The following is a 13,184-nucleotide window of genomic DNA, read 5'->3' on the forward strand; positions in this document are numbered from 1 at the left end:
TTGTGCAGACAAGGATTTCTAGTGAGAAAGTGTGACAGCTGAACATGATTAACATGAAAGATGTTAAACTTTTGAGCTCTGCCTGGCGTTTACGTGCAACTTTCATAATCACAAATAAATCTGTTAATTACTGGAACAGAAAATATTTGAATAAATAAAATGATCCACAGTTCATCAAACCATGAGGATATTATTTAGATTGTTTCCTAAACCACCTGCTTTCCCTGCTCCCCCTTTTCATATGCAGAATATATTCAATATTCAAATATTTTCAACCTTAAAGATTGGGGAGAGAGCGCGGAGAGGAGAAAGAGAGGCACTTCAGACTATATTTTGAAATCCACATTACCTTTTGGTATCTTAGAAAACCGGTCACAAGCTTCCCAAACTCCACCTGTGGACGTCAGTTGGTCCTGTGACAAACTGAAACCAAGAGAACAAAGCTTCAAAGCTTTACATACAAATCACAGAAACACCATTATACCCAAACCTGTAATATCAATTCTATTTCACTGAAGAAAAGCTCTTCAGCACATAACCATGCAAGGATAAAATGGCACCGACGCTTGAAAAATCAAAAGTGAATCTTAATGAAAATGAATCTCAACAATTTTTTTTTTTTTTTTTAAATAAAAGTGGGCTCCACTGTGCCATTTTCTGTGACACACCACCACAATGACAACTGTTTGAATAGCGAATCACATCTTTTTCTTAAAGTTGCAGCAACTATTTTACTAGGGCTATTTTGTTTTATATTAAAGCTAAAAGGAGATCATAATTTCCATGCTTTAATGTGCATAGATCTCTCAATCTGATCCATTTCTTTTTACATTTGTTTAAATTATTTATATTGCAGAAGTCGGTTTGCTGATGGCATTTACTCTATTACACTAAAAACTGGCAGAGAACAGAGCGCCTAAAACTGACTTGGAGTATTCACCCTTTGGCTTACATACTCCAGCAATATTCAGAAGTAACTCAGAACAATTTTTTTTTTTTTTTAATTTATAGACTTCGAGAAGGCTGATTAGTGTCTATCTCGGTAAAGCTGGTGGTGCAGGGACTCACAGAGCCTAAACTAGACTATCAGTAATATATTCTTCAGAGGCCTTTTTTGAAGGGTGGGAAAGAGAAACATCACTTGTCGAGTGAAAGAATGAGAGATCCCAATTCAGCTTGGCTTCATCAAAACATGGTCTAAATTTTCTCTTCTGCACCACCCCCCACCCTCTAATGTACAAATTGTCTCATGTCACACAAGCAATATCTACCAGATCACAAACCATAACATTACTCCTGATTGGCAACATCAAATCACAGAAATCATTTATGTACTCTTGAAACTCTATGCACTGTGAGTTGGGCTATTGGAGGGGTTCTCACCAAGAGATTAGTACATATGGTAGGTCTTCCGAGTGACACTGCCACTTTTGCATTGATGGACACCCTAAACCACTTTGTATCAAACAGAAAAGTAGCAATATACAGGAAACTCCCGATTTACCGGCACCTAAATAACCGGAAATCTCTGTTAACCGGCAAAATTCAGGAGTAGGTTCAGGTAAGTTTTACTTCATATTAGTGGCAGTTCCTGGATCTGTGGTTGTGTAACTGGGGCTCCTACACTTGTTGCTAAGCAACAGGGACACTTGGTCTGTGGCTGGAGTTCCCGCACATGTTGCTAAGCAACAGGGAAACCTGGATTTGTTGCTGTGTACGGAGCTCTCATACCTTTTAACTATACCTCTCTGTAATCCGGACTTTTTGGTAAACCGGCACCACGCCGGTCTCGGATACCAAAGAGTTTCCTGTAATTGCACTCTTCAAGTGGCAGTGCATTCTGCAACCAGGCACCCACAGGTATATTCAGATACTTATTCTGGGGAACTATTTACTGTATGTGAATTCAGCACACGGTTGAAAATTAAAACATGGAGAGAAGAGAGAAACAAAAGTTCACAAATTTTAAAAAGAAAAATATTCGAGCAATGTATTTCTTGTTCTCCTGCAGGTGCCATGGCTTTACTAAGCATCACATTTTAAATACCACTGAATGTTTGCTAGTCACAAGATTTTCAACACTGCATCATGTAGATTTGAAGGTTGGCACCTTTGAAATGGTGTACTCAGTATCACATTCAATAGCTGAATAACTCCCTCCACTATGTCCATTGCGGCATCTCGAACTAGTCGCCGTAAAGTCACGCCTAAAGCAAAAGAAACCTCTATTATTCTGTTATCAGTCACGTGGAGCCACGATCAATTACTTCTACCTATAACTGTTTCAATAACACCACAAAAAATGTTACAGTGAAGGCCTATTAAACAAAGTCAAAAACCTTTTGAGTAAGTCATTCAAACCAGTTTTCAAAAGGATGCAGTCTTATTTAGAAAGTGGTACATTTTAATAGGTAAAATCTTCTATTATGCATTCCAATACAGAAGTGTTGATAAAAACTCGTACCCTCAGAGGGGAACCATGCTCACAGGGAGAGTTGAGCCACAATACTGTTGTCTTACTTCTGACAGGAGCTCCCTGCTAAGAGCCTTTCAGTATCTAACACTGCAATTTTTCACCACTGAGAAATACATTCCTCCAAGCAATATATACTGGACAGGTGGTCATAAAGGCGCATTAATGATTGTGTTGTGTAGCCAAACTCCACAACATAACTTTCCACAGAATTTGGTGTTATCAATTATTGGTGACATCAATTATTCTTCACGGAAAAATTACAACGAGCACTTTCTGAAAATAGCACTTCTGTCAGTCAGTCTTCTGTCTGCTGTTTAGATGTTTCTCACACTTGCCTCATGTCTGGTACCCATTTAATTTCTTGGAACTTGTCATTTGCTTGTCCCTTCTGAAGTGAGTGCGAGCAAGGACATGGTGCTAAAGGAGGCGGCGGAGGCATTTGAAGGCAAGACAGAGATTTCAAAATTGATACCAAAGGGCATAAGGAACCAGCAGGCGATGTTTCAAAAGGCGGTCATGGTGATGGAACAGATGCAGAGGAAAAAAAACTAAAATCAAACTGCATTCCAAACTACCGGACAACTTAAGATGGCATTTGGGAAGATTGATGGAGTTAAGAGGAGAGACGTGCAGGAGCTGAGGAGTTGCAAAAAGGATGACTTCAGTTTTGCCTCCACTGGAGATGGAGAAAAATTTGACTCATTCAAGACTAATTTGAATGGGCAATTGCAGAGTTGAGCTTATCAGTAAGAAAGCTTACCACTGCCTTGTGCTGGTGAGCTGTATGGTTTTAGCTGGTAAAACAGCAGTACCTCGACACACACTTGAAGGTCCCTTAGCCTCAATTCTCACCAACCTTGGCCCATGAGCTCTTCACTTACATGAGGGTGCTATCTGACAGGGAGGCATGTGCACCCCATCAGGCAAATTGAAACTTGACTTACATTGAAACTTGACTCTCAGTAGGTTGGTTTGGAGACTCAAGTAAAATGGTTTGTGTGCACTTCAAAACACAGGACAAAAAAAGAAAATCCACCAAATTTTTAATGTTAAAACATTCATAAAATGGATCTATGTCACTAGGAACTGAGTTGAGACTGTTCAAACTAATTTCACGTAGAACAGCTGCTGGAGAGGTTACAGTACTCCAATCCACTGAGGCACTTAATCTCTCTATGCAGCAAAGGAACAGCCCATCCAGACAGCCTGTTCACCATTTTTGTTAGCCATGGCAGCTCGATCTTTTACATAGGGTACACGGCACAGAAACAGGCCATTCGGCCCAACCAGTCCATGCCGGCATTTATGCTCCACACAAGCCTCCTCTCATCTTTCCTCAACTAAATCTATCAGCATAACCCTCTATTCCCTTCTCCCTCATATGCTTATCTAGCCTCCCCTTAAATGCATCTATACTATTTGCTTCAACCACTCCCTGTTGTAGCGAGATCCACATTCTCACCACTCTCTGGGTAAAAAGTTTTTCTGAATTCCCTATTGGATTCCTTGGTGACTATCTTATATTATAGTTATATGCTCTTCCCCACAAGTGGAAACATTCTCTCTGTATCCACTCTATCAAACCCTTTCATAATTTTAAAGACCTGTATTAGATCAGCCCTCAGCCTTTTTTCAAGAGAAAAAATAGCTCCAGCCTGTTCATCCTTTCCTGCTATGTATATCCTCGCATTTCTGGTATCATCCTTGTAAATCTTCTCTGCACCCTCTCCAGTGCCTCTATATCCTTTTTATAATATGGCGACCAGAACTGAACGCAGTACTCCAAGTGTGGTCTAACCAAGGTTCGATACAGGTTTAGCATAACTTCCCTACTTTTTAGTTCTATACCTCTAGAAATAAACCCGAGTGCTTGGTTTGCTTTTTTTATGGCCTTGCTAACCTGTGTCGCAACTTTTCTAACCTGTGTCGCAACTTTTTAAAATTCCAATTCCCTGCCTTTTCATTTACAAAACGCAACAATGTTTGTTGCACTCTGAATAAAAATTCTAATTGTGAAACAAAATTAGCATTTCTGCTACGTGGATATACACATTACAGCATTAACATCTCAACGGATAAATCTGTAGCCCTTCAGTAGCACTTGCCTTGACTCTTGGGTAACCAGTAGTACACAGTGGCTAAATTAAGGATGCTCTTCTGAAATTCAGCAGTGAGCTTCTGACAGTCCTAGTACAGAAAACATCAGTAAATGGAATACAGCACTGCTTCATTTATTGCAAGAATCATAATCGGAGGTTCAACTTGTGCACTTACTTGTATAGATGGTAAGGGTGGTTTTGAAAAGGCCAGACTTATCTTTGTTGCTTCTTGTGATACTGCTTTGAAACACTCACCTAGAGGAAATACGTTGGGGAAAGTTAGGCAATTTTCTATGAAAATAAAAAATGGAAGTAGTTACGGCAACAGCTACTGAAACCACCAACACTGGAAATCAGCTGGGCGATTATCCAATACAAATTCAAATCTATATTCATTATTGGGGCGGAGCTTGGATTGCTACTGCAGACTTTATTTTTTCTCCTCAAAAGTATTTCACTGTATTGTACTTGCTTTCAGTTATAAGTTAACCCTGTGGAAGCCATTGCTATAATAACCAACAAAAGAGCAAGAGGATAACTAAAGAGAAGGGCCTATTAGAGACCAAAAAGGAAGCTTGTGTGTGGAGGCAGAAGACGTGGGTATGGTTCTTAATGAATACTTTGCGTCTGACTTCACAGGAGAAGGGGATGATGCAGACATTCTAGTCAAGGAGGAGGAGTGTGAAATATTAGATGAGATAAACATAGTGAGAGAGGAAGTATTAAGGGGTTTAGCAACTTTGAAAGTAGATAAACCGCCAGGCCGAATGAAATGCATTCCAGGCTGTTAAGAGAAGCAATAGAGGAAACAGCGGAGGCCCTGACTATCATTTTTCAATCCTCTCTGGCTACAGGTGTGGTGCCGGAAGACTGGAGGACTGTTAACATTGTACCGTTGCTTATAAAAGGGAAGGGATAGACCGGATAATTACAGGCCAGTCAGCCTAACCTTGGTGGTGGGCAAATTGTTGGAAAAAATTCTGAGGGACAGTATTAATCGTCATTTAGAAAGGTACGGATTAATCAAGGACAGTCAGCATGGATTTAAGGGAAGATCGTGTCTGACTAACTTGATTGAATTTTTTGAGGAGGTAACAAGGAGGGTTGATAAGGGTAGAGATTTCAATGTAGTCTAGCTTTTGACAAGGTCCCACAAGGCAGACTGGTCATAAAAGTAAAAGCCCATGGAATCCAAGGGAAAGTAGCAAGCTGGATCCAAAATTGACTCAGTGGCAGGAAGCAAAGGGTAATGGTCGATGGATGTTTGGTGACTGGAAGGCTGTTTCCAGTGGGGTTCCACAGGGCTCAGTACTAGGCCCCTTGCTTTTTATGGTATGTATCAATGATTTAGGTTTCATGATTAAGAAGTTTGCAGATGATACAAAAATTGGTCATGTGGTGGTCAGTGACTGCTGTAGACTGCAGGAAGCTATCAGGTGGGCAGAAAAGTGGCAAATGGAATTCAATCCGGAGAAGTGAGGTAATGCATTTCGGGACAGCTAACAAGGCAAGGGAATACACAATAAATGGTAGGACACTGAGAAGTGTAGAGGAACAGAGGGACCTTGGAGTGCATGTCCACAGATCCCTGAAGGTAGCGGACAGGTAGATAAGGTAGTTAAGAAGGCAAACGGGATACGTTTTTTTATTAGCCGAGGAATAGAATATAAGAGCAGGGAGATTATGCTTGAACTGTATAAAACACTAGGTACGCCAAAGCTAGAGTACTGCGTAGAGTTCTGGTCACCACTTTACAGGAAAGATCTGATTGCACTAGAGAGGGTACAGAGGAGATTTACGAAGATGTTGCCAGGTCTGGAGAATTTTAGCTATGAGGAAAGATTGGATAGGCTGGGGTTCTTTTCTTTGGAACAGAGGAAGTTGAGGGGAGACTTGATTGAGGTGTATAAAATTATGAGGGGCCTAGATAGAGTGGATAGGAAGGACCTATTTCCCTTAGCAGAGGGGTCAATAACCACGGGCCATAGATTTAAAGTAATTGGCAGAAGGATTAGAGGGAAGTTGAGGAGAACTTTTTTTACCCAGAAGTTGGTGGGGGTCTGGAACTCACTGCCTGAAAGGGTGGTAGAAGCAGAAACCTTCGTCACATAAAACGTACTTGGATATGCACTTGAAGTGGCGTAACCTACAAGGCTACGGACCAAGAGCTGGAAAGTGGGAATAGGCTGGAAAGCTCTTTTTCAGCCGGCACAGACACGATGGGCCGAATGGCCTTCTTCTGCGTCGTATATTTCTATGAATCAGAGGTTGAGCTAAATAATAATCATGTGCTGCATTGGTTAAATTGAAAGTTGTCTTTTCTTTCAAATAGTTTTTAATGTAAAACTTAAACAAACTAAAACTAAACACACAACCTCTGTATTTACTGAAAGGTTTACTTTCAGGATTGGTGTATGCTAAGTGCAGCAGTAGCTTTACTATCGTGCAATTCACCCAGTCATAGGTTATATGACCTTGCCATAGATGTTGAGATTGGAAAGGCATCATAATATTCCAATACAACAAAACTAAAAAAAAAAGTTAATGCTAGTTGGAGCAAACTAATTTCCTCCACATCCTTTCGATCCCCAGTTGGCTGGTTCACTATCCTGTGCGTGCAATATACTGAAAACATACCTTATTGCAATATGTACAATCGCAGCATCCTTTCCCCCCCCCCCCCCCCCCGCAATGATGCAACCTTTCCTCCAATTAATAGTAGTTATTTACATAAAGCGGCTAATAGTTCAACTCATGTAAGGTACAATCGTGAAGCTAACAACTCGAGTCAATATTTCAGTATAAAATTTTAAGTTGTGAATATTCCAGTTCCCTTTTTGAGCTCTTGTACACGTGTCAAAATATGATTTCAAAAATCATCTCCCTCTATATATGGGGAGTCTAGAACCAGGGGTCACAGTCTCAGAATAAGGGGTCGGCCATTTAGGACTGAGATGAAGAGAAATTTCTTCACTCAGAGGGTGGTGAATCTTTGGCATTCTCTACCCGAGAGGGCTGTGGAGGCTCAGTTGTTGAGTATATTCAAGACAGAGATCGATAGATTTTTGAATATTAAGGGAATCAAGGGATATGGGGATAGTTCAGGAAAGTGGCGATGAGGTAGAAGATCAGCCATGATCTTATTGAATGACACAGCTGGCTCGAAGAACCAAATGGTCTACTCCTGCTCCTATATCTCATGTTCCTTAGGCATTCAGCATTATCTGCAATCTTCTCTCACATCTTTATACATCAAAAGTACCAAACCTAGAGTTTTCCAGAAGAACTGCAAGTCAAAATCTTCAGACTTCCACAACGATTCGCCCTCTGTAATGAGAAAAGTTTGCATTAACATGATGTCTTGGTTTCACAGATTGCATCACATTAAAAGCCATTTTTGCCAAGTTATCCAATTCCAACCAGGATGATTAGAGTGCACAAGTTGAACTCACTGGGGAAGGGAGATGGGGGGGGGGGGGACAAAAAACAATAGCCAGGGCTCTCGCTCCAACAACCTTTGCTGGAAGTGCTCACATGTGACTGTTAATACAACAGTAAAATCATCTTTGGTTATGGCAGCCCCATGGTCTCTTCCTCACCTTGCCCCTATTTCCCGGGCTGAGATCTCGTGGCACAGGACATGCCTGCCCACGTATTTAGATCACAAAGACGAAAAACCCTTTGAAATTTAGGATACAGTTCAATAAAATGCTGGATGCAAGAGCTGAATGTTAGGCCCAAGCAACCAGTGCTTGGAGGTCAGCAGAGGGGATGAGTGAAAGGTGCCAGCAGCAAGGTCCTGTGCTGTGGCTGTCAGACCTCGGTATGCTGAAAGTAAATTTCCCCCAAAATCATTTATTTTTCCAGCAGCATGGAGGTTGCCTGCTTGCTCCTACTACAGCAGGTCTCTGAGGCTTGCCACTACTAGCTCCTGCCCCAATTCCAGTACAACTGTGGTGGAGGCTGGGGGGCCCGCCTTCCATATGTAAGTGACCCCCAGGGTCAGAAATTCAGACAGGGGTATGGGGTAGATGGGTAGAGGTCTCACCCTGCCCCAGTGAGATATTCCTGGCTGGTAAGTCAACAAAACAAAGCCCCTTGTTAATTCTCAAGCTGTCACTCTCTCCCAGCTCTATACGTAAACCACCTAAACACATCGATTAGATGGCCCCCTGTGCTTCACTCCCCAGTATCCTCCTCCCCAAACTTCTCTCCTGAGGTGCTGTCTCGTGGTGGCATGGTCCACAATTGCCAACAGTCCTCCAGAATCCACACCACTTTTGCTGCTCGAGTCCAAAGTGTTGGTGGGCTATTTGAATGGGGAAGGAACTCGCAGCTGAACCCAATCCTGTTCTCAATTGATGCCCACTGACGTACACACACAATCCCAAGATTGACCTCAACATCCTTCCCAAGCTCAGACATTGAGGCCAATCAGAGCTACTTCTATCTCAATTTGAGGAGCTAACTGTCCACATACTGGATAATCAAACTGGTGACCTTTTGTGACTCAGTATCAAATGCAGTAGAGCATTTACAAAAACGGTAACTTGCATTTATATAGCACCTTTAACATAGTAAAACATCCCAAGGCGCTTCATAGGAGCGTAGACAAAAACTGACACTAAGCCAAAGGAGACCACATTAAGGCAGATAACCAAACGCTTGGTCAAAGAGTTAGATTTTAAGCAGCAAGGAGGAGAGGTGAAGAGGCAGAGATTTAGGGAGGGAATTCCAGAGCTTAGGGCCTAGACAGCTGAAGGCACAGCCACCCATGGTGGAGCGAATGTACAAGGTGCCAGAGTTGAAGGAACCGGGCATACTCAGAGCATCCTGGGGCTGGCGGAGATTACAGAGATAGGGAAGAACATAAGAAATAGGAGGAGTAGGCCAATCGGCCCCTCGAGCCTGCTCCGCCATTCAATAAGATCACGGCTGATCTGATCCTAACCGCCAATCCACTATCACAGAACCATCTCCTGAATCAGACACACGAAATAGGAGCAGGATCAGGCTACACGGCCCCTGGGCCCGCTCCACTACCCACAGGGCCATGACCGATCCGAACCTAGACTCATGTCCAAATTCCTGCCCGCTCCCCGTAACCCTTAATTCCCTTTACTTCTAGGAAACTGTCTATTTCTGTTTTAAATTTATGTAATGATGTAGCTTCTACAGCTTTTTGGGGCAGCATATTCCATGGACCTACCACCCTCTGAGTGAAGTAGTTCCTCCTCATCTCAGTTTTGAAAGAGCAGCCCCTTATTCTAAGACTATGCCCCCTAGTTCTAGTCTCACCCATCATCGGGAACATCTTCCCCGCATCCACCTGATCCAACCCCTTCACAATCTTATATGTTTCAATAAGATCGCCTCTCATTCTTCTGAACTCCAATGAGTAGAGTCCCAATCTACTCAACCTCTCCTCATATGTCCATCCCCTCATCCCCAGGATTAACCGAGTGAACCTTCTTTGTACTGACTCGAGAGCAAGTATGTCCTTTCTTAAGTATGGACACCAAAACTGTACGCAGTATTCCAGGTGCATACAAGCCTCAACTATTTCCTGATTGATACTCCGTCCAACAGAGTTGCCACTGTTCGGAGGCCTATAGGCTACGCCCACTAGTGTTTTTTTCCCCTTATTATTCCTTACCTCCACCCAAACTGTTTCATTATCCTGATCTTTTGACCCAATATCATTTCTCTGTATTAGTGATTCCTTCCTTTATTAACATAGCCACCCCGCCTCCCCTTCCTTCCTGCCTGTCCTTCCTGAGGCCATGGAGGGGATCTGAACATTAAGATGAGATTTTTTTTTTTAAATCTAGGCGTTGCTGGACCTGGAGTCAGCGAGTGCAGGAGCGATGGGTGAACCAGACTTTGTGCGAGTTCGGACACGGGTGGCAGAGTTTTGGATGAACTCAAGTTTAGGGAGAAAGATGGGAGACCGGCCAGGAGCGCTGGAATAGTCGAGTCTGGAGAGAACAAAGGCAATGGATGAGTTTACCCACTGAACTCAGTTATTGCACAGACAACTGGCGGCCCTCCATCAGATCTCAGCCTGTTGCTCCCTCTCAGGTGGCTCTACCTGAAGTATCCAGCTACTGCTACATCGGCCGTCATTTAACTGGGATTCCAGGAGTGTGCGGCCCGGCTCGGCTCTCAGCACCTGTTGTAGTCTGTGCTCGGCCGGCAGTGGGCTCCCAGGCCCGGGCTGTCGTGCCTTCACCGTTACTGCCGGTTTGTAGCGAGCTGTGTGTGTATGTGTCCCGGGTCCCTGGTGCGCCAGACAGCGGGAGTGTCTCGCAGCCCAGTACAGCCCCTCCTTCCCAACACTCGGGCTTTGAAGGGTCGCGGCGCTCGGCTCACTCGAGCCCGGGGATGCCGAGGCCTGCGCGCAATGTCCCCGCTCACCTCGCAGCTGCGACGCCACCTCCCTCAGGCCGTGCACCAGGTTCCGCAACGGCGGCCGCAGATCTTCACCTAACTGCAAGGCCCCGGCTCCATCCCGTTCCTCCATCTCGGCCTCACACCCCGGCGAGAAGGGGCGGAAAAAGGCGGGGCCAGGGGAGGGGGCGTGACCAGGGGTGGGGCGGGGCCAGGGGAGGGGGCGTGACCAGGGTGGGGCGGGGCCAGGATAGGGGGCGTGACCAGGGGTGGGGCGGGGCCAGGAGAGGGGGCGTGATCAGGGTGGGGCGGGGCCAGGGGAGGGGCGTGACCAGGGGAGGGGCGGGGTCAGTGCCAGCCCCAATCACTTTCTCCCAAATTTGATCACATTCCCTCACCTATTAGAGGCAGGTCAGAGCTGATCCGAGGGGAGATTGCTGGGGACACTCCCTGGGTCCACTGTAGGGTTATTCTGGATGGATGGATTAAGATGGGCTGAATGTCTTTCCTCATCCAATTATCTTGTGATGTACACCACACAGCTCACCCTCACTTATCTAAGATCGCAATACACTTAAACTCTCAGTTTTGTTTCAAACTGAATTAATGCTGGGTTTCTGACAATACAAAGTTTCTGTGGGTAGCTCCTGAATCTCACCCAAATTTGTCCTTGGTTGAGTTTTCATTCTCAAGGCACTTTCATTTTGCAGTAATGTAGCCAGCGCCAGACAACAATTTGTATTTACAGTATATAGTGCCTTTAATGTGGAATAATTTCCCAAGGCGCTTCACAGAGGTATAAGGAACAAAAAGAATACCAAGCCAAAGGAGATATGCAGCGTGGTGGCCAGAAGCTTGGTCAAAGAGGTAGATTTTAAGCAGAGTCTTAAAGGAGGAAATAACAAGTTCTTTGTTGTGGAGCGAATACAGACTTAGAAGCACAGCTTGAGGTTGGGTAGGACAGTTAGGTTGTAAACAGCCTGGTTCAGTCTGAGACTGTGGGCAGGGAAGGGGATGTATGAAGTTTGTGATGTGGGCCAAAGACAGTGCCTTCAGTCTTCCTAATTTTAAGCAAATGCTAATTGCAGCTCATTAAAATTGATGTCAGACACGTGTATCTGACAGCATAGAGGCAGTGGAGGGGTAGAAAGACGCAGAGCTGGGTGTTGTCAGTGTACAGGTAGATGCTGACCCCATGTTTGCAGATTATGTCGCCAAAGGGCAACATGTGGATGAGGATAGGACCACGGTGAATTCTTGTGGGCCTCTGGAGGTGACAGTGTGGGGGTGGGAAGAGAAGCTATTATTAGAGAGGCTCGAGCTACAATCAGATAGGTAAGAGTGGAACCAAGTGAGGATAGTCCCATGGGGGTCTCGCTCCATTAGCTGCACTCCGAGGTATAATTGCTCCAATGTTCAGGGAATTGACAGCATTATAGATCCACATTTCTGGGTGTTTACATATGTCCTGCCATATTACAAGAGCACATTTTACAAGGTAAATGTGGCAGTAGTACTGGCCTTTATACATCATAAGGTCAAGTCCATTCTCTGAAGTTACGAGTGTTTTAGAATTTCTACTATATTGACATTTATAGCCATTAGGTTAAGCTATTCAATACTAAACTAATTGCATTTATTGATGAAGTAACAGAGAGGATTGATGAAGGGAATGCAATGGATGTGGGTCAGTGGCAGCTTTGGATAAGGAATTGTGGTAAATGGCTGTTTTTCAGACTGGAGGATGGTAGACAGTGGTGTTCCCCAAGGGTCAGTGCTGGGGCCACTGCTTTTTTTGATATATATAAATGACCTGGATATTGGAATACATAGTAGAATTTCTAAATTTGCCGATGACACCAAACTTGGGGGTGTGGCAAACAGTGAGGATGATACCAATCGACAGCAACAGGACATAGAAAGGCTAGCAGAATTGGCAGACAAGTGGCAGATGGCATTTAATACAGAGAAGTGTGAGGTGAGGCATTTTGGCAGAAGGAACAGGGAGAGGCATTATACACTTGATGGCACAGTTTTAAAGAGAGTACAGGGACAGAGCAACCTGGGAGTTAATGTGCATAGATCCCTGAAAGTGGCAGGACATATTGAGAAAGTGGTTAGCAAAGCAAATGGGATCTTGGGCTTCATAAATAGAGGTATTGAGTTCAAAAGTAGAGAAGTTACGCTGAACCTTTATAAAGCGCTGGTTAGGCCACAAC

General features: G+C 44.0%; 1 protein-coding gene across 1 annotated transcript in view; it reads right to left on the bottom strand.

The window, feature by feature from the left end:
• Positions 1 to 11,141, bottom strand: part of ccndbp1 (cyclin D-type binding-protein 1) — a 36,387-nt gene extending 25,246 nt beyond the window's left edge. The window contains exons 1-6 of the mRNA XM_086005278.1: positions 10,993 to 11,141; positions 7,843 to 7,902; positions 4,751 to 4,830; positions 4,582 to 4,663; positions 2,111 to 2,207; positions 350 to 423 (exon numbers count right to left, since the gene is read on the bottom strand). Coding sequence (XP_085861404.1) covers positions 350 to 423; positions 2,111 to 2,207; positions 4,582 to 4,663; positions 4,751 to 4,830; positions 7,843 to 7,902; positions 10,993 to 11,098 — 499 coding nt within the window. The 5' untranslated portion in view covers positions 11,099 to 11,141. The remainder of the gene's footprint in view (positions 1 to 349; positions 424 to 2,110; positions 2,208 to 4,581; positions 4,664 to 4,750; positions 4,831 to 7,842; positions 7,903 to 10,992) is intronic.
• Positions 11,142 to 13,184: the final 2,043 nt, after the last annotated feature.

This window comes from Somniosus microcephalus, chromosome 13, assembly GCF_052327205.1.
Source record: "Somniosus microcephalus isolate GS21.2 chromosome 13, FLI_Smic_1.0, whole genome shotgun sequence".
Lineage (NCBI taxonomy): Eukaryota > Metazoa > Chordata > Chondrichthyes > Squaliformes > Somniosidae > Somniosus > Somniosus microcephalus.